Source organism: Eleutherodactylus coqui, chromosome 8 (genome assembly GCF_035609145.1).
Source record: "Eleutherodactylus coqui strain aEleCoq1 chromosome 8, aEleCoq1.hap1, whole genome shotgun sequence".
Taxonomy (NCBI): domain Eukaryota; kingdom Metazoa; phylum Chordata; class Amphibia; order Anura; family Eleutherodactylidae; genus Eleutherodactylus; species Eleutherodactylus coqui.
Window position 1 is genome coordinate 114,151,806 of NC_089844.1, and position 21,546 is coordinate 114,173,351.

Below are 21,546 nucleotides of genomic sequence, written 5' to 3' on the forward strand. Positions count from 1 at the left end.
ACTGTTTCATGCAGATGAGGGACTTAGGTGCACATTTGTGCCCAAAAATCAAGCATGTCGCATTTTTTTCCCCCGTGCAGGAAAAAAACACATGTTAAGGAACCCATTGAAGTCAATGGGTTCTATTTGCTGCGCATTGTGGGAGAAGATTTTATGGTCACAAATGCGTTTGTGTTAGGCGCCCTTAGGTGCAGATTTAACAATTGCGGATTTGGTGTGTATTTCCTGTGGGTTTCCCGCTGTGTAAAGCCTACAGTGAATACGCTATGTGTGAAGGTACCCTTAGGCCACCTCCACATAGAACACAATCACCGCGGGCGCTCCGCAGCTGTGCTGTAAATCCACGCTGGTCAAATCCACACCTAAATAGTGCGTATTTAGCCGCTTTTTCTTTATTGCAGATCTACTGCAGGATTTAACCCTTGTATGTCAAAGGTTGAATTCCACAGCATGAATACCTATGCTCCGGATCTAGACTCCATGCCATTTTTCAAAAACTTTGTTTGCACTGGAAAAGTTATGGAATTTCAGCAGCAAAATCCGTAGCAGAAATTCAGTAGCATTTCTGGACAGTGATGTATGGTGGGACTAAAAAAGTAGCTCACAGAGTTAAACCCATAAGGATTTTATATGTTTCAATCCATGTACGGTGTGCATGATGCCATATGGTACATACTTGTCCACAGTAGTGCCATGTGGTTTCCCAGGTGTTACTCTGTAGTGTCTGAGACTTTAAAGGGGTTTTCCGGGCACAAAATCGACATTATGAGAATGACGAAGTCTAGGTGGTACAACTAAGTAGCAGCAACTTTTGCCTTTTTTTTGCCGCTCTTGACTCACTTCTTTGTCCCGTGCAGCCGCTGATGTACAACTGTGTTTACTTGCATCACTTCCGCAGTAAACACAGCTGAAGACTTACCTACCACTCCCGACATGCATAGAGCTTGTGTACGGGGCAGCTCGGGGCATCCTCCCATCAGGCACTGCTCACAGGATGTTGGAGGCTATGGACAGGGGAGGAAGTCTTGGTACAACCCCTTTAACTGGAGCCCCTTTTGCTTAATCGCTCTTGCAGAAGTCATGAACATAGAGGTTCACTTACTTTCTCTCCTTGCAGTGTGGATGTTTACTCAATGTGCTCCATAAATAACATGAACGATACAACTATTCGTTTAGCTAGATTGTGCTTGTCCATAATTGGGACTTGCATAACAATCAGACCAACTTTTAGTACTTAATGCAGAAAATTACAGGAAATTCCAAAGAGTTCACTTACTTTTTCCTCCAACTGTACCACAAAAACTATATGTGTGATTCCAACCTGAATGGTCATTTTTTGTTTTAGTTGTAATCCAAAGCCAGTGGTGGATCCTAATGAGGAATTACTGTCATATCCAGTATTTTGGCTTACATTTTGTTGCTTCCCTTGTTATTACAGATTTATCAGAAAGCAAGGTCTGGACAGGTTGTTCCTGGAATGTGACACTCATATGTGGCGTCTTGGAGACAGGAAGATCCCAGAAGGCATTACTGTAGACGGAGGCTCAGACTGGTTTCTCTTGAATAGGAAATTTGTGGAATATGTGACATTTTCCAATGACGATCTGGTTACGAAGATGAAGCGGTTCTATTCCTACACGCTACTTCCAGCCGAGGTATGTTAAATATATACCTTGTTATATGAAACCATGGAGACTGACGATTAGTTCAAGAAGTCACTTTACATTGATCTAACGTGTGCATTTGAATGCACTTCTATAGGAAGACTTTGCCCGGTGAACCCAGTAGACTCGTCTTCATTAGCCTATATTAAGGGCAATATATCAGCCCGACATTTGTGTGCTAGGAGAATTATTAAATAGTTTAGAAATGCCAATAAACTAAATGACTTTTCATCAGCCTGATATCACATACATTAATTGTGCTCGTATTTTGTACATAAATCAATATACTATGCATCTTCCTGTCTATTCTAATTTATATATTGGCTTTTTACAGTGTATGAAGTATGATTCAGATATAACATTGACTCTTATGCTCCAGAACATTTCTATTCTCAGAATTAGACATTTTGTTTAATTGGAGAGCAAATTAACGTACTCTATGGGTGCTTTTACAAGGGGCAACCTGTCGGGCGTAGATGGCCATCAGGCCAACCCAGCGAAGATTGTTCTTGCGCTTTTACATAGGAACGATCATTGCTTAGTGAATGGAGGCAAAGCTGACCGGCGGTCGTTCTGGCTTGTCCGTCGCCGTTCACAATAGACAAGCAGTCAATCATTGATTGAATGTTGGCTATAACATTTCAGAGAGGGGGACTTGATGTTTTTCTAGAGGGGAAGGATATTACAGGATATAAATTTTAGGTGACCAGCAGGTTGTAGATCCGGGTATACAGGCAGGTAGGAACTATTAGGGGTTGATCCAGGGATTAGTCTGATTGCCATTAGGGAGTCGGGAAGGAATTTTGTCCCCCAAAAGGGCTAATTGGCTTCTGCCTCTTGGTTTTTTTTGCCTTCCTCTGGATCAACAACTTAGGAGGATAAACAGGCTGAACTAGATGGACATTGTCTTCATTCGGCCTTACATACTATGTCAATATGTTACAGTGCCCACTTTCTCGAGTTTGTCAGGGATCTCAGCATTAAGACCCCCACCGATCATGTTGCTGCCATGAATGTTTGCCTATTAAGATGTTCTGTGGCACATCTTACTAGAACACTGCTCAGAATATAGTATAATGTAAAATTAATAGTATAGCAGTATACTGTATGAGCGATCAAAGAATCACAAGCTCAAATGGGGACTAAAAACAAAGGAAAAAGAATTCAAATTAATTTTTTCAATTTTCGCAAAAAATATTAAAAGTAAAAAAAGCCATCACATCACAGAATTAAAAAAAAAATGGTAACAATGCATTAGTAAAATAACAACGTAGATTGAGGAAGGAGTTGTATGCTCCAAAATGCGTCTCCATGGTTCTAATAAACAGACCGATGGTATATAATTAGAGATGAGCGAGCATACTCGCTAAGGACAATTACTCGATCGAGCATTGCCCTTAGCGAGTACCTGCCCGCTCGGGAGCAAAGATTCAGCTGCCGGCGGTGGGCGGAGAGAGGCGGGGGAGAGCGAGGAGGAACGGAGGGGAGATCTCTCCTTCCCTCTCTCCCCCCTGCTCACTGCCGCAACTCACCGCTCACCCGCGCCGGCAGCCGAACCTTTTCTTCTGAGCAGGCAGGTACTCAATAAGAACAATGCTCGATCGAGTAATTGCCTTAGCGAGTATGCTCGCTCATCTCTATATATAATCCATTTTATTGGTGAGAATTTTTCACATCTTTATTGGGGAGCGCATTCTGAATTTTAGTTTTTGCCTATGGATCTACCGTGGCCTATCTATATAGGAGTGGCTAGCTATGGATGCCAGCTATGGAGTGTATTGTGTGTGATTTACTGTTGTGCCTTTAGCACAGCCACATAAAGTGAGCATAATTATCTATACTTTATATATCACTTTGTTGAGTTACTATCCAAGGAGGCGCTGTGCTCCTGTTGTTGTCTTTCAGGTCAATTTATTAAAATTATTAATTATTATTATGATTGCACAGAGTGAGGAAAACAATTGAACAGCAAGTCTTATGTATACCAAAACGATACAAATAAACTACAAGTCACCCCACAAAAAACAAGCCCTGTATCACTGAAAATTTAAAAAAGTTATGGGGGTCAAAAAAAGGCGAAACAAAGCAATATTGTTAATAGTTATTTTCTTCTTCTGTTAATTAATGTTCATCTAGATCGCAGACAATCATCTCAGTCTTCACAAAGCTGTAAAGGCCGTATTTTTGGATTGTGTGCTGTCTGTGTATTTGCACCCAAATTCTCGGCCTTAGACTCGTTAAATAGCTATGTGAACAGCTCTACAATTCTCCACTACAGCGGGAGGATCAGTAATTAAGGGTGTGAATATTTTCTCAGTGCGCAGTAGACTTTTTTACACCACATGCTCCTTTAAATCTAGGCCATTGCGCATCTCCCAGACTGCTGGTTGTCATAATTTGACTGGTTGAATTCAGCACACATGTTAAATAATCCATTTTAATTCCATTTCAGTTGCAATCACCTTTTCCTCTCAAATCCGATAACCTTTTCGTCCATTATCTTGCAGAGAATTTCTGTATCATTATGAAAGGACACAGGGCAATGGATAATTGGGAAGTTTTGCTGCGCTTCAGTGAAATTGCATGCCGTTATCATTTTAACCAACCAATTCAAGCATAAAACACATATTCACTGGGTTGTCACGTAGTATTAAACAATGTCAGGGGATTATTTGGAAGAGTACACTAGTGTTAATGCCATGCTATTTATTTATAGATCCTGATATTTCACCCCAAAACTGCTCTCCCTCTCTGATGTCCAATCTGATGCTTTCTTATCTTTTTAATTGGCTTTCTTTATTGTAGACTATATCAGAAACACAAATGATCAAATCGTACAGTGTACATCATGAATATTGTATTTATATACTGAGATATGACCTTCTGAAGCCAGAGCTGTAACTTGAGGCTCCTGGACCCTAATGCAAAACCTGTAACAGGGCCCCCAACTATAATGCTTTATTCATAGTACTGGGCTCCCTATATTGAGAAGAGAGGCCTTATGGGCCCCCTAAGGCTCCTGGGCCTGGGTGCAACTGCATCCCCTGCATCCCCTATAGTAACGCCAGTGCCTGAAGCTACAGGACCAAGACCTCACAGGAGATTTTGATTGCCAGCAGTTCTTTTCCATCAAGTATAGTGTTATCATTGAGAACTTATATTGATGTACATCACCATATACTAAGGTGACCAGATTTTTCCAGGCTCTGGGGTGTGGTCAGGGGCGGGGCTTATTGCAACATATGATTTTTACCTCCATCATTATAAAAAACAGGGCCCTTTCAAAAAACACAGGGAGCAAATTCCGCAGCATTTCCGCATCCAAAAAACAGTCAAAATCTGTACCAGTGGTGCGGATTTTGACTGGAAGTCAGCCATGTACCCACAGCTGATTTCATACTATGCAGCGCTTCCCCTCACCACCTCTGTAGGCCTCCTGGTATCAGTGCTCCCCGGCTTCTGTTTCCCAGTGGCCTGTAGTGGCCTCACCTGACCAGCGGTGTCGCACCTGACCAGGCCGCTGGGAGCCAGAAGTCGAGGGGAGCGCTGACAGCAGGAAGGCTTCGGAGGAGGTGAGGGGGAGCGCTGCATAGTATGAAATCAGCTGCGGGTATACAGCTGATTTCCAGTCAAAATCCGCACCAAGATTTTTTGCTGCAGACATTTGCTCCCTGTCTTTTTGAAAAGTGCTGTACTATAATGACGAAGGTAAAATACTAAAAGCGCTGTACTATAATGACGAAGGTAAAATCGTTCTGATGATTGCTGGGGGGTTACCAGTGATCGGTACCCCAGTGATATATAGGTAGCACCAATCCTGTGGATAGGTGATGAATATAATTAGTGGGAGAACCCCTTTAGGGTCCATCCACAGGGAACGTAGATATGCCACAAGTTTTGCTGCGAATTTGCCGTCGGGTTCGGCACTACTGTATTGTGAGTGGCGACATCTGTAGCCAAAATCAAGAAGTATAAATTGACTTGCTGTGGATTTGGAATGTGCATTGCTGGTCAATTTATGCTGCGGATTTATTTTTTTGCAGCGTATTCATGGGATTTTGTAAGATCTCATCTATTATGCTGCTATTGTAAATGCTGTGAATAGTTCACATGCAATTCTGCAGCGCTAGCGCCCCTTGTGGATGTATCCGTAATGACATTCCTTTCTTTCTCAAATGTTATTTGGGTTCATAGTAGTTGAAACTAGGACATAAGAGTTGTATTGGGAACGTGAAAGCCCTGTTAATACCTCGCCCTACACTTGTGCAAAGCTGAAAAGATTTGAAGTAAATGGCATAGAAGACCTAAAAGACTGTACAGTGCAGACAGAACATAATGTCTTAAAAAGCAATTCAGTCTGTAACATAGCAACATTATAAAGAACAGTCACTTCAGCATCAATTAAGTTAAACCATTTTATCTTCTTAAGTAGCCTGTATGAAACACTTTAAGAAGCAATTTCATGTTATGTTTGACCCTCTAGGATCGAGGCTATAACATCCATAGTAATCTTATTTTTATGTAAAGGCTTTTCAGCCTCCACACACTTTAATGAAAAAGAATAAGCCAGTGCCGTTTCTCTGATATTGGTGCCTGAGGCTTTAGAAATGGGATCAGGAGAGGAAAATAGGATGGCTTTTTTTGGGACTTTTCTTAATATACCAGAGACCTTTTCTTTTGCCCCTATTCATTACATCCACTTTACATTTTATAGAAACTGATAAGCAAGTGAAATCTCTCAGTTGTTCTGGTAATTGAGACATGTAATTGAAACATATTGATAACTTTCTATGCTTTATAAGTCATTATAAAGTGCGTGTATACTTTCATCTCCTTCCCCCATTGGTGGCAATAATGTCAACCATATCTACCTATTGTTAAAGAGTTAACTGCAGTTTACTAAAACTTTTGGCATGTCATAGTAAATGGCAATAGTTTTGATCAATGGGAGTCCCGATGCTGAGACCACCAATGATTGCTGAAATGAATGGGATGCAGCACCACCTGAATGCTTTGCCCTTTTGATTGTGTTCAGTTGTTTGTTACTTTTCGGCTGTTCTTAGAAGCTGAAGATGGGTTTATAGAAGTCTGTAGAAGACATCTATAGACTTCTATGAGCCTGTCTTCAGCTGCCGAGAAAAGCTGAAAAGTAATGAATAGTAATGAGCGAACGTTTGAAAAGTTTATTTCAGCCACTTTGCCGAACTTTAGCAAAAAGTTTGGCTTTGTCCGAATTAGTTTGAACTGAACCGAAAGTTCACCAAAACCCCTACTGTTAGTGTATAACACTGTGAATTAAAGCCTTGTATAATACTCTGAGAGTGTTGTGCAGAGTTTTTATGGACAGGACTCATGTTCAGTGAGCTGAACCAGTAGAACTCTGTTTCAGGTAGAACTTTGCTAAAAGCTTTGTTCAAGCTCATGCCGAACCAAACTTTTTAGCAGTTTGACCCGAAACAGGGTTCTACTGGTTCATTTTTTTCAACACTAGTAATCCATACAGTCAAAGGCGCACAGTGTTTGGGTGTGCTGCATCCCCTTTATTTTAGCGATCTAAGGGGTTTTCTGCACCCGGACCCCACCAATCAAAACTTTTAACATGGTTTTATAGCATGTCAAAAGTTTTACAAAAGTGCAGTTACTATTTCATTTTGTTAGTCAAAAATTCTGTATCCATGAATTTATAGAGATTGAAGCTGTAAATCCCTTGCTTGCCATCAGAAAGGCCATGTGACCCATGGACATGTTGTAAAAGGCCAAGGAAAATGCCTCCGCAATTGCCCAAGAACTGCAGCCTTTTTAAATGATTAATCATCTAGGGTGTCAGGAGATAAGGGCCATTTACACAGAGCGATGATCACTCAAAAATCCCTCAAGAGCGATTTTTTGAGTGATAATCGTTGCGTCTAAACACGTGGCCATCGTGCACTTTTCGTGCATTGCTCATTGATCGCTAAATTCAAGCCAGCCTAAAAATTATCATGCGGTCTTCTCAGGACTGCACGCTGAGTTCTCCGCAGGTTGTTCTGATAGCACCGTTTGCTCAACATTTGTGCAGAATACTGGTGTACAACACTGTCTAAGACCCATAAAAGCCCTGTATAACACTTTTTTAGAGTATATAGATGCCTTTTATGGGTCTTAGACTCTGTCATATACCAGTTTCAGAGGTTTTGCTTAGAGTTTAATTATTAAACTTAATGGGAACTGTATGAACCCATTTTCAGTTAGGTCTTCCTAGATAATGCCTTGTCACGTCTGTATTTTACAGGATGCACCTATAGGGAGACCAAGTTTTTGCTTTTTCCACAAGGGTAGGAACAAAGAAAAATAGACCAACTTTTTATATTTGAGTTTAGCAACCCATGTATGAAAAAGAGAAATGTGGTTGTTTGGGAGCGTAAAGGATAGTAGCCGCTGGGTAGTGCACTAGTGTATTTCATTTCTCTGTTGCTAATGTCTTTTGGTAAACATCATATGGCTTTTGGGGGTTGTAAATGTGGAATGTACTTGGCCCTGGCCAATACAGGTGGCTTCATAAACAACATTTGCCCACCATTGTGTGTACAAATATTTCCCTATGTTGTTTTTAGAGGTTATGTTCAGTGCCAAGATCTACTTTCATGGCCCAGGCCTTCACAGTAGAAGGTATATGAGCACAACATAGTCTGCACCTGGAACCTTTTTTATATTAGGTCACAGATCATCTTTTTCCAAAAATTACAAAAAAAAGACCTATTCCCCCTACCACATTTCAGTCCAATATCTCATGCATCACATAGAGCACAAAAGACAGGTGTAGCTTGAAACTCCTGGAGATATGCAAATTCTATAGGAGTGCTCCCACCTCCACAACATTATACAGGCATCCTCTTATTTGGCAGAGAGGACCTTGGTACTAAGACATAGTTGTGACTACTACCCCTGAACCTCCTACAGTTATGCCAAGAGACTAGTACAAATTGAAAACTTTGAATCTAACTAGTGGCAGTATCTGGTTTCCTCTAAAAACATTTCTAATGAGTTTATTAGCTTGCTTTTAAATATAGTGTATGAGGTGTTATGAACCTCATTAAAGGCTGTAGAAACCTTTGTGCATGAAAAATCAATACACGCATATATTATTAGGCCCCTGCAGAAAACAATTATGGACTTACTTGTTTTTTTAAGTTTTACTTCTTGTGCATTTAGAAAGCCTCATACTTGGTTTACAGGTTCTCCTTTATTCAAATTTCTGGATCAGGGCATTCCCAGCGCTGGTGTCTCTCAGGCTGTGTAGCATAACCATACTCACTCAATACTACACAGCTATCTCATCCTCTCTCTGAGTAACTTCTGCTTCGTCCTCACTATTGATAAGAGCAGAAAATTCACCTGGAGTGAATTACAGCCCTCTGTAATAGTAACTTTCTCTGCTCTGCTCTCTGTCCTCCTGATTTCCTCTACCATCTCCCGGTACTGTCACCGGCATCTCTAATAGGTCAGTGGAAAGGCAGTAAATGCAGGTTCATAACAGGGCAGCTGTCAGTTTACTATGAATTTGCTAAGATTTCACTCTTGCAGTCTGCAAGCCTTGGGAAACAATGCAAGCAAATCAGTCAGAAAAGTTTAATGAAAACCAATTACAACTAGTCTTTCTTTCCAAATACACATTGTTTTAAAAAATAAAAAAGAGTGCAACGGTGTATATAGCCTTTAAGGCCAAGAACTGATGTGAATGGTGACAATCTCTGTAAAATATGTTGGGGCATAAATAAAATAGCCGAATCTCGTTACATCGTTACATGCCCAGGAGTCAATTCCTTAGCAAGTCAATGATGATACTTATTGACGTTTTTGAAGTGTAACAGAAAGCACAACTACCCCACATAAATAGAAAGCATTGGGACCATACAAGCTGCATACAGAAGTTACTCTTGAAACCATGACCCCATGTGCGGCAGGTCAACAGTGCTAACCACTGAGCGACTGGACTGATAAAAACCATAATTGGAACCTAGAATGAATAAAAGATATGCCAGGGTTTATTTTAGCTATATATATTGTAAGGAAAAGAAAACTGTCTGAGCCTGTAGGCCAATATTTACATGGCTGACAAGTATGCTTGTGATCAGCTCAGTATGGTATCTCCCATCAAGGCCTATGAAGATGTAAGTATAAGAAGCAGATAGTGTATGCACATAATAAACAGCCTCTGTCTATAGAGAGATACATAAACCCATAAATCGGCAGCGTAGACTCTCCTGTATAAACTAGATGCCCTTGTAATTAGAAAGCAGAAAACACAGCAGTCTTGCACTCTCCAGACAGTCTCTTTTTCTAGTCCTGTTTCATTAATAAAACTTAAAGGGATTACAGTAATCATCGGGATAACAATTAGTTTCCTTTCTCTTTAATGCTGCTGCTTTCTTATAAATATAAATTATACACTGTAGCAGGTTTTTTTTTCAACTTGGATTTGATCAAGAGATGATATAGTAAAGAATTAAATGAAATGGATTGCACAGAACGATGAGTTTTCCGAATGTGGGGCCTTTATTTATAGAACAGGCAAATAAGGTTTGTGTTATAAAGAATCCTAAATAGTGTTAAGAAAAAAATGTACAGTGTTGGCATAGCAACCAAATAAAACTGCCTTTTTGGTAGAGATGTTCGAAAATGAGGATTGTGACCTGGCTGTGGTTCACGCTTCTTTTATTGCTGCATACCACAAATACATTGTAATCCAAGGCGCCAATCGGTAGACTTAACTACAGTGGGTGGTTCTTAGCCGCAGGGGAGGTCCATCCTTCTTCCTCATCGGTGAAGTGAACATATACTAGGCTTCTTGTCAGGGTTCAAGCCCAGCGGCTTCTGGTGGCACCTCTATCTATCTACCATATTAGGGAAAAGGCGTCCGAACCCTTCAATTTCAGCAGGACCAGCCTACCGTACATGAACACTTGGCTCAACTGAGTTTTCTTTGTGTGAGGGAGTCAAGAGAAATGGCGGTCAGCTAAATAAGTGTTCGGTCGACAGCTATTGGAGGTCTATTGCCACCTTTAAGGAAGAGTGTCATATGGCATCACCCCTCATGTCCTATATTGTACGCAGTGCAGAGCATGAAATGAGTAGAAAATCAAACAGTCCAATGCAAGCATCAAATGAGGCTATGGGAAAAGATGGTGCCATTGGTTCTTTGGAGTATGCCTGTGGTCAAGTAAGTGCATAAGAGGTTATAGGAGTGCCCCTGCTCTGAGCAAAACAATTTTTGTGTATTTTTTGCAGAATATGACTTTAAAGTTTAGAATAACTCCATCACCATGTGATTAGGTGGTTTTTCATCCATAGTACTTGGTGTTTTCCAGTTCATTTCTTGTGTTTGATTGAGTCTTATTGACTAGCCGACCTTTAAACATTTTTCTTTCTTTTCCATTTCAGTCTTTTTTTCATACAGTTTTGGAAAACAGCCCTTATTGCGACACCATGGTTGATAATAATTTGCGAATCACTAACTGGAATAGGAAACTAGGCTGCAAATGTCAATATAAACACATTGTTGACTGGTGTGGATGCTCTCCAAATGACTTCAAGCCCTCTGACTTCCATCGCTTTCAGGTATGTGTGTTTTCATTACAATTTCTGTTCTTTTATGCAAAGGTCTTTATTTTCCTATTGCTTTTGTATAATAATATGTATGTACAAATACGTCTGTTTCTGATTTTATATAATGGACTGCCTAAGGCGATCCACATAGTTAGGAAAAACTCAAACCCACGTTTCTTTTTGTTTATGTCCCTATATTTTGTTAAAGAGTTTGTATCAAGATCATATGTCTTGTTCGTAACCCTATTAGGGCATTTGAACCACATAGGTTGGGGTCCCCGACTCAAGACCCCTCATTATTGCTCAAAATGAATAGGCACTGTAATAAGAAATGCTTCTAATCTGAGAGAATTTGAAATGCCATCCTTGCATTACAGGACAGTTATTCATCTGAATAGCCATCATGTAATACTACATTTCCCCTTGCAATGGCGCTAGAGGAAAAATGTTTGTCTGGCAGTGGCTTACCCTGTCAAAATCAGCTTTTTGTTTAGGGTTACGGGATCAGGACCCTCAGCTATTTGTCCAGAGTGCTGCATACTGAAAAAGGTTGTCTCTGTCACGGGTGGTATTGTGGGATGTAAGTTTCAGTATACAAGGCGGAAACCGGATATATGAACAAATAGATTTTTATTACAACTGATAGGCCGCCTGCAGACGGCCGGGTCGGATCCGGCAGCGAGAATTCTCACCACGGGACCTGACCCGAGTGCCTGCAGAGAGCTGTGTGTACTCACCCGCGCCCCGCAGCTCTGGATCTTTCATGTGTCGGCTGCCGGGCAGCTGGCGCATGTGCAGATCGGAGACGGCGGCGGGTGAGTGACGTTGCTCTGCGAGCCCCGCACAGAAATAGAACGTGCTGCGGTTTGTTTGCCATGCAAGATTTTGTGCGGCCAAACCGCGGCCGTCTGCATAGGATTGTGTTTGTTAACGCAATCCTATGCAGGCTTCCAGCGGCGGAAATCCCGACGCGGAATTTCCACCCGTCTGCAGGCGGCCATAAGAGCAGGAAACTATGCTTATCCAAGGATAATGAAACAGTAGCTATATGTTGCAGAACTTTCCCACTAGTGTTACTGGTTTGGCTATCGCTAACTAACCTTCACGGTATTTCACATGCACTTTGGGCAATTTGGAGTTGGTGTATACAATTACAAGTTATTCTGCATAATGCAGTAATAACATTTTTGCTGAAGGTATGAACCCGAAGATAGCGTCTTGCCACACACAGTCTTTGATTAACCAAAGGGATCATCTGTGAATCCTGTACGTGGCAGGCGAGCAGTAAGATTTCTCAAAACTCAAGTTTCAATGAATTTCCATATTGCCTGTAATGAAATAACTGTACTTTCCTATGTGCAAACAAAAATATACTACTGTCCAGATGTATAATGTAAGATATCTCTGTCTCTGTCTAGCAGGCCTGCTGACTATCTGACACTAGTAACTTGTCTGATGGTGTTCTCCAATTAATTACTAAAATAACCCATTTAAGTAAAAGTTTTATGAGCTAGTAAGTGTCATACAAAAGTTTAGTTTAATTCTTACCAAACTACCATATGCATTTTTTACTTTGAGTTACATGGCACTTCCACCTTTTAGGCCTGTTTCACAGGGGCTACAAAATCGCATGATTTTGTAGCATTAAAGCCCATACTTTTCTATGAGTTCTTTCAGTCTTCAAAACATCGCTCATGTGATGGAACCCATTGGGGAGCATAGGCTTCACATAGATGCGTTTTGTAGCGATGTTGCATCGCTACAAAATCGTGTGACTTTGTAGGCCTTAAAGTGAATGTCCACAATTGGTTTTCAGAGCTCCAAATTCCCTATTTAGTCATAGATGTAAAAGATAGCATGCTGGCTATGTGCAGTCACCTTTATTGGGAGCTACAGAGCTCATTACATTATTATTCATTTTGATATAGGACTATGAATTTGCATATTAGTGAGTCAGATACTTAAGGGGCATTTCAAGTTTCATACTCTTGACCTACAAATCTGTTTGCTTTTGCAACAATCTATAGTTACTGAATGGGTCACATATTCCAGGCCAATGTGGGGCATGCCAGGGCCAGTGTTTGCCCTGGAGACAGATGCAGAAACTGGAAGCCCATGTTCTGCTGGGTAAAAATGCCCTATGCTTGTCAAGGTGGGCTAGACATACAGTAGATCTCACTTTCGATCTCACTTTCACTGTGTTCAGTTTGCAAAATTAATTGTCAAAAACTTTCTTGCCAATGACTTACTAAGCTCCCTCTAAAAATCCTTGTCTGTTTGTTAGAGGTGCCCAGCATGCTGCAAGAGCATTAAATGTATGCAAATAAACATCATTTACATTCAGCAAGCTTTGTATGGGAATGAATTTATGTTCGCACTTAATGGATGTTTTGACAACTAAAGGCAAGAGTTGGACAGGTCTAGTCTACAGCATTTATCTTTCAGCTGAGATATATCAATGTAGAATCAGCTCAGCCGCGACCTTGATTTGTTCTGCATCCACTTGTGAAGGTCGTGAAGAAGCAGCAACAGCTTAGCTCCTGTAACAGACAAGATTTTCATGGACATCAGCCAGACTGTTGCTAACATGAACTGACCATTAAAGAATATCTCACTGCAGATGCCAAACAAGCTTTTTTTATTATTGCTCTTTTATTAACAAAATGTCCTGAGTAATCAGAGTATTTAGTTACCATTTCACTGGAATTGGGTACGCTTTGTCTGTAAGCTGTATTCCTTTACTGATCTTCTCACATGGGAAAAGAGGCCAGTTTTTGGCCGACATGTAATTGCTGCAAACAATATCCACTTCTCTGAAAAGCCAATAGTCCTAGTAGAAATCAATGCCTTTTTCTGTGATGTATTTGGCATTGTCTAGACATAATTAAAAGTTATAGGTCGTACAGAACATTTTACACTTACGTCCTAATATACAATATGGCTACTGAATGCTCTGCATTCTGCAGAGGAACCTTTTGTTAAGGTGCCATGAATGGCAGTCCCAGCTGGCTGCTACTCGTGGGACCAGGAACTCTCTATTTCACATTAAAAAGCAAAAGAACTAAAAGTGTTGAGTTGAGATTTGCTTAATTATGCAATTAGATTAGATAAAGCTATCTTGCTGTACCCATGAATAATTTAATTGTTACAATGGATATACATAAATTCCATAGAACAGAGGTTCCCAACCTTTCTACCTTGTGAGTCACATTCAACTTTGAGTGATGGACGGAAGCCAAATGCAACTCATAAATGGAAGAGAGAAATTTTTTAGGCTAGAGCTACATAGTGACTTTGGGTGTGACATATGTTACGCAGCCAAGAATTGCCCTATGGAACTACTACATCACAGCCTAAGTGAATGCATTCTCTCACGGCACCGGTAGTGCCTTGACATCAGGGCTCTCAGCTGGTCCTAGGTCATGTCAGCACGGCACCCCGGTTCAGGAAATGCTTCACATGGCACATCCGCACTGTTGTTCGGTAACATCTTACTCTGGTGCCAATGCTGATAGGCTACCTGGATTGTCTCTCAACCCAATCAGCTTATCAATTGTAATTCTAATGTATATAACCCCGCCCCTTGATTTTAATGGTGCTCCTTATATTGTGTGTGTACTAGCCATGCTGTGCCAGAGGAAACTTTAGGGTAGTCCTCAGTGATCCAGTATTTTAATATTAGACATTTCGTTAGTTCAGTACTTTGGGATTAGTTAATATTAGAAGGTTAGTGTTTAATGTAGTTGTCATCAGGCAGTCTCAGACTGCTCTCTGGTCTGTCTCCCGCAGTGGGGTTGCCCTTTTTAGGGACGGGTGCTCCACTTGAGGGACTGGTCCAGTTTGGGCAGGTCTGACTATCTTGTCTGTGAAATCTATATCTCGTTAAATGATTTCCTGTTTTCTTTTCTTTAGTCCGAAAAGACCTGTATTGCCAGTCACCGGCTTTACTCCATCCTTATATACAAAACTTGTCACCTCTGGTAGTGCAAAATAGTTGATCTAGATGTGACACAGTGGTGTTGCAACTCTAGAATTACCGTGAACGGACGATTGCAGGAAATCCAAACCTGGTGAATTTCTTGGGATTGTCAGGCCATAGTCATGGCAACTTGGAAGTCACAATGTGGCAGCATTCACTTATATTAAGATGTAATGTAGCAGAGCCATAGTGCTGTCTTTGGCAACAAGTGTCATGCAAAAAAGTGCCATGTAATTTAACTTAAATGTGGAGAAATAAGAAACTGTGAAATTGCAAACATTTGCTCTTAAATAAGTGAATCTGAAATTTGAGACTATTTCATACTAGTATTATACCATCATGCTAACCCTACTAGGCACTGTTTGATGCTTAAGATAGGTGTGCAGTAATGTCAGTTGCCATTACATATGGTCATAATTCAAGATTCCCTTAAAGAGTCACACAGCAATGAGTCAAGAACTTCTCGTGGCTCCCGAGCCACTGGTTGGGGACCACTTCTATAGAGAGTGGACCATTGCTTAAGTCAAAATGTCAAGTCATCATTGATTAGGTGGTAGACCATGTTAAAAAAAAACCAAAAAGTTTAAAATCAACTTGCTCTTGGCCCATTTAATATCCTTAGTTATTTAGAGATATTTAGTTTGGATAAGAAAATGGTGACTTCATCTAAAAACATTCAGATAAGCTGGGCGTATACTTTATGGCTGACAGCTGGTCCTCCTAAACCTGCATACACAAGCACTGCCCTAAGTTTCCTTGGCTGAGCACTGCATCTACAGTCCTCAAATTTTCTTTTTTCTGTGCTTCTTCAAAACGGCTTCAACAGCACATATTGAAACCTCAGTCTGCTTTGAAATCTTTGACTGTGAAAACCCTTGCTGATGGAGTATAATTTCTCTCTGCCCTGCTGCTCAGTCTTGCCATGGTGTATGATCTGTGACGTGAAACTGTCTGCCACAACCTCCCCTTTATAGCTGAGTTTGGCTGTTCTTCACTCAGTTTAAACCCTCCTACACAGCTGCTTCTGTTTCAGCTAATGACTGTTTCAACCTACATATGAAAATGATGATCATACCATCAGTTTGCTATAATTGCTTAATCATACACCTGACTATATTCCCACAAAATCCCTTACTTTGTGAACGTGTACCTAGAAGAATTGATGCTGTTTTGGAGACAAATCGTGGGCACACTACATATTGATATAGCTTAGATTCCTCTTTGCTTCATTCACTTTGCACTGTGTTAATTGACAAAAATAAACCATTAACACTTCTATGTTTAAAGCATTCTTACTTTGCAGCATCTTTTCCACACTTGACTATTGCGCAGTGCTGTATATACAAAAATGAAGCAACTTTGCAAATAGTTTTGCTAAAATATATCTTTTCATTTTTTTGTCTACTGCACCTTTGCAGATCAATGTGTTTCCATGGTTACAAACTACAAACAAACACAGAATAGTCTTAAACTACAGTCACATGTCAATTCTGTCCTATCAATCTAAGTCTATAGGTTAACAGGCAGAGAGGACAGGGAAAGAAGAGTAACACATCAATGCTAGATCAGGCTACACTGATGGTTTTCATCATGGAGATACATATATCTGTACAGCTGCTGTGGACACAAGTAATAGAAAAGTTTCAGTGTTGGCTGTTTTTTATAGGTCAGTTGCATTGTTGCCATGGTTTACACAGCCTTTCTTTAAAACTCGGAATCATTTAAGTATGCATACAGGTTTTTATGCAGATTCAGTACAAGTGAAACATAGAATTCCAAAATCATTAAGTAGACCATGATTGAATGATACGTTTGTGTCAGGTTTATTGCGCCCCATAGAGTCATTTGTCCGGAAAATGTGATTTTAGAGTCAAAAGGAACATGGTTTGTCCAGTAAATGTAACACAATACCGTATGGAAAAAACATTAGATTTAATATCCTTTGGAGTAAAAGCCATCTTTCCAGCCGCAATGTGCATTACTAATTTGAACAAGAACACCTGTGGCCCCTAGCCATCCGACAACCATTACGGTACGTTTTATATTGCTGCTAAGTAACTCTGTGGCCACTTTGTAGCCTATTTGAAACATATTTGCCTTGAGTCTGTGTCTTTGTCTTCAGCTATACTGCTTTGTTCTTGTTTTTGATACATTTGTGTGACATTTCGGGTTTTAGTGAGCCTGTGCAGCATATAATACATTTGTATGCCAGTTTGGACATTTAGTGCACATCCAGTAAATTTTGCATCATTGTTGCCAAGAGAAAGATGAAGATAACAAAAAAATTACACTATTATTACACGTATGAACCATTGTTTTTTTTTACTTTTTGAAAGGTTCATTTCTAGGCATTGTGGAGTAGATACTGTATAATAATGTGTTGGAGCTTTAAGATTGGCGCAAGTGAATCCTAAAACCGCCTAAGGTGATTTGCTTCACATTTCTGAAACAACTGAGACATCTTTCTGAATTGCTTAAAGAAATACTCTGGGCAAAACTGAAAAACTTTTTTATGTCTAGTACTGAGCCTGACGGGGGTGTTGAATGACACAGGTAATCATCGAACACCAAAAAGAGACTTAAATGAGTCTTACCCTCCTTCTCTCCCCTCAGGTCCTGTGCTAACACAGTGTATCAGTTTTGCCCAGAGTATTTTGTCTTTGGAAAGAGTTATTAAGAAGGGTAGATTCATAATTCCGAGACATGTCTATATATAATTTAGTCTTCCGGAAACGGAGTGCATGTAGGACAGGTCACCTAGCAGAGACCCAATAGAGTTTGCTTCTGTTTAAGAACAGTCTTTGGTATAAACTAAATTACAGGGCCACTACAGTTACCTTTTTTTATATTCAAGTTGTAGCTACCCCCAAACCCCCCTGACACCCCAGCATATATAGGTAAGTTAGTGTTAGCTTGGTTACTTAGTCATTTCTGACTGAAATTCCTGGAGTCCTTTTCCCTAGGTGAGTGATGTGATCTTAGTTCTGACCAGCTCATTTACTTGGATTTATGTTCTTTCTAATTAGTCAGTTTCTCAGTCAGTATAACGTCTATGTAATATTACATGGACTGTACCACACAAGCTCTTCAGAGGGGTACATAGACACTCCTGTCATAGTTATTGATAATGTTTAGAGACTCGTGTTGCTCAGTTATAATGAAAGAGATGGAAGTTCATCCTTCTGAGTATATTTATGGCTGGTAGCTTACGTGTATACAGAATGTATTGGCAATGTTTTCCCTGCAGCAAAGATGATACAGTCTGCAGCTGCTCATGTAATGCTGTGTTGATGCATCATGGGATTTCTAGCACAGAATTGTGAAAGTGAAAGCAGAAATCACAGTATCAAGATGGTGCCTGAGGAGCTGCTTTGCATGAAAGTGACAGCAATATACAGAGGAGACCTCCAGAATGTGGCAGGCAATCAAGTGAAAAGTACTATGATGGAAAAATGTGTTTTCACCAGAGTGGCACTTTAACCCTTTCCAATCCGATTTGTATCCTGGTTTTCCTAGGGGGCTTACTCTTTTTCTGCCGTTATACAACGGCGCTGTACGCAGGCTAAAGCCAGTACTGCATGTGGTGACTCGTTGGATAGGCTCTGACAGCAGAGAAGCTGGCAATATACAGTAAGAGAACCCCAACGGATGTCTTCCAACATCGGAGCTGTACAGCTTTAAATCATACTGCCTTAGGTCGTCAGAGAGTGGATTGGAAAGGGTTAATCATAAGTTGTGCAACATTTTAAAAACTTTTGTAGGAATCACTTAAATTAAAAACAGCTATTACATAGGCCAGAATAGCCATCTACAATATTTTGGTAATTCGGCTCTAAAACCCAATTGAAAAATAGGTAAAAGTAGCATTGTGATTTTTGCACTTGGAGCAAGTTGGTATGATGGTTGTGACTATGTTACACAACTTACAAAAAAAAGTTTGATATTTTTTTGTTTTATACCCGATTACTCTTTAATTCTGTGTACTGGATTGGACAAGGTTAAACATAGAACATACTTCTAGACAGACCAACCAAAAGCTACTGGTCCATTGAAGTCTGTCCTTGAACTACATGCCAGGAAAAGCCTACGTGGTTTTAAAACATACATAGGATATTGTTTTTGCCATAAATAGTCTATGGGTTGAATTTTTATGTGTAATCATTAGTAAATAATGGCTCCTCTGTATGTGTATTTATGACTGTTATCTATTATAGTCAATTTCAGAAAATTCAGTCAGCCAGAAAACTTTTGTTCCAAGTAATATAATCAATGTGTGTTTGGGAAGAAAATCTATCCTTCATTCTAGCAACATATTCTTGGAAATGTGGTAAATGAGTTGGATATTACTGTTTGCAGTAATGTTAAGTATGCATGCACAGACTTGTCGTTTATGTTGGCAAGAAAAGGAAGCCATTTATTGAGAATGGATCATCTATATTTTTTTACTGGTTGAAATCAAGTAGTGATAAACCATATATATAGTTTACTTCACTTGGGAGTGTTGTGGGCATGCTCTGTGACCTAGCAGAAGTCATTTTTACAGGGAAGGGAGGAGGGGAGCTGTAATAGGTAATATTATGAATGGTGGATCCTGTTTTATATATAACAAAAATTCTTAAAAAGTATGTTTAAAGGGATTTTCCAGTGAAATACTATTGATGACCTATCATCAGTATAGGTCATCAATAGTTGATCGGCTGGGGTCCGTCTCTCAGGACCCCAACCGATCAGCTTAGCAGGCGCAAGCTGTCAGCACCACAATAACATAGAGGTCAGAGCAGAAGTGAAAGAACGCTGTGGGGGTTGCCTGCAACAGCGCTGGCCCCATTGAAATCAATGGGATAGCATTGCGGATTTCTGCCACAGCTGTGACTGCTATGGCAGAGGATTCCTTCATCCCCGCGGTCCATCCAGAGCATGCAGTTACTGCTCGGTTTCAAGTGATAGCGGCTTGATAAAGACCTAAGTTGGTCGAAACGTTGCCTGTATGTCTATCAATGGAACAATAAAGGCTCTCTTTTAACTGAAGCCATCTGCACCATTTATGCTGCCACAACATACATTATCTTGAATGACTATTTGGGTTGATGGTCCACAACCTGGTGTTGGCTGTACAATGACTTGTGTTTTGGAATAATTCCCTCCCCCCCCCCCTATTGTGTACATTGGGATAGAGTGAGTGCTGCTGGATCCACTATACTTCTTGACAGCTCTGGCAGAAGTCCGCGATATACTACCTATGTTTTCAATGGGGCTAGTACTGCCGCTGCCGGCCCCGTTGATAACAATGAGCAATATCGCAGATTTTTCTCTGCGCTGCGAGGCTTGAGTGTAAAAATCGCAAATGAGTATGAAGCTATTGAAAATGATTGGTTTCATAATCATGCATTTTCACTCGCTCTCGCATCGCAAGAAAACATATTGCTAGTGGGTAGGCACCCTAATAGTGATGTATTGTTTTTTGAAAGCTACTGAAATCACATCTACACTGCTCAATACTTCTCTATAATGTCCTACATGGTGCTGCAGCTAGTGTGACAGAGATAGGGAGCAAAGTCTATTGTTACCTCCATGATTTCTCCATGCAGCCATCTCAGAGAAAACTGAGACTCAAAGTCCACAAAGGGGAAAATCAAGGGAAAATGCAGGATACAAGTCAAAAATTTCTATTAATACATGAATATTGATTATTGGAACTTTTATTTTATGCGCAACGCAAAATAATTTTCTAAGCATGTAAATGTCATCCTATAGTTAGAACTTTAAAACTTTTACATTCTTAGGCTGCTTTCCCACAAGCGTATATCGGCCGGCCGTGAAAATGTTGGGAGAGATAAAATTGGTGAACGGGTGCACATTTAAAACGTTTGTGTGCCTATTCAGACCACATGGGTCCCGGCGCATATGTGCCGAAATTACCATGCCTTCGCCCCTTTTCCCTCCTTCCCCATTGCAGGCTCACCTCTCTTCTCCTTCCTGTTTGTTCTTTGCAATCGGAGGGGGCGTGGTGGAGGCGGACCTAAGCTCCGTCCCGTCCCGCCTCCTCCCATTGCTGGCTATGGACAAGGGTCAGGAAGAGGGCAGAAGCTTAGCTCCACCCACATCCCACCCCTTGTCAACAGCCAGCAATGGGAGGAGGCAGGACAGCCCCCTCCCCTTGCAGAGAGCCAGTGGGAAGGAGAGGACAGATGAACCTGCATGGGGGGAGGAGAGCAGAGGGAGGGTGTTTAGCAGCCACGCTACTAAACTCCCTCTCACCTGCGGCCGCTGCCATGGGCTCCCGTAGGAGCCCATGCAGCAGCCGATGTATTCCGGCCC

The 21,546-nt window shown here is 40.7% G+C and overlaps 1 protein-coding gene across 1 annotated transcript in view; it reads left to right on the plus strand.

Moving 5' to 3' along the window:
* The window catches only part of XYLT1 (xylosyltransferase 1), a 278,816-nt gene that overhangs the window by 224,974 nt on the left and 32,296 nt on the right, over nt 1-21,546 (plus strand). Inside the window, exons 6-7 of the mRNA XM_066576241.1 lie at nt 1,439-1,655; nt 11,085-11,261. Coding sequence (XP_066432338.1) covers nt 1,439-1,655; nt 11,085-11,261 — 394 coding nt within the window. The remainder of the gene's footprint in view (nt 1-1,438; nt 1,656-11,084; nt 11,262-21,546) is intronic.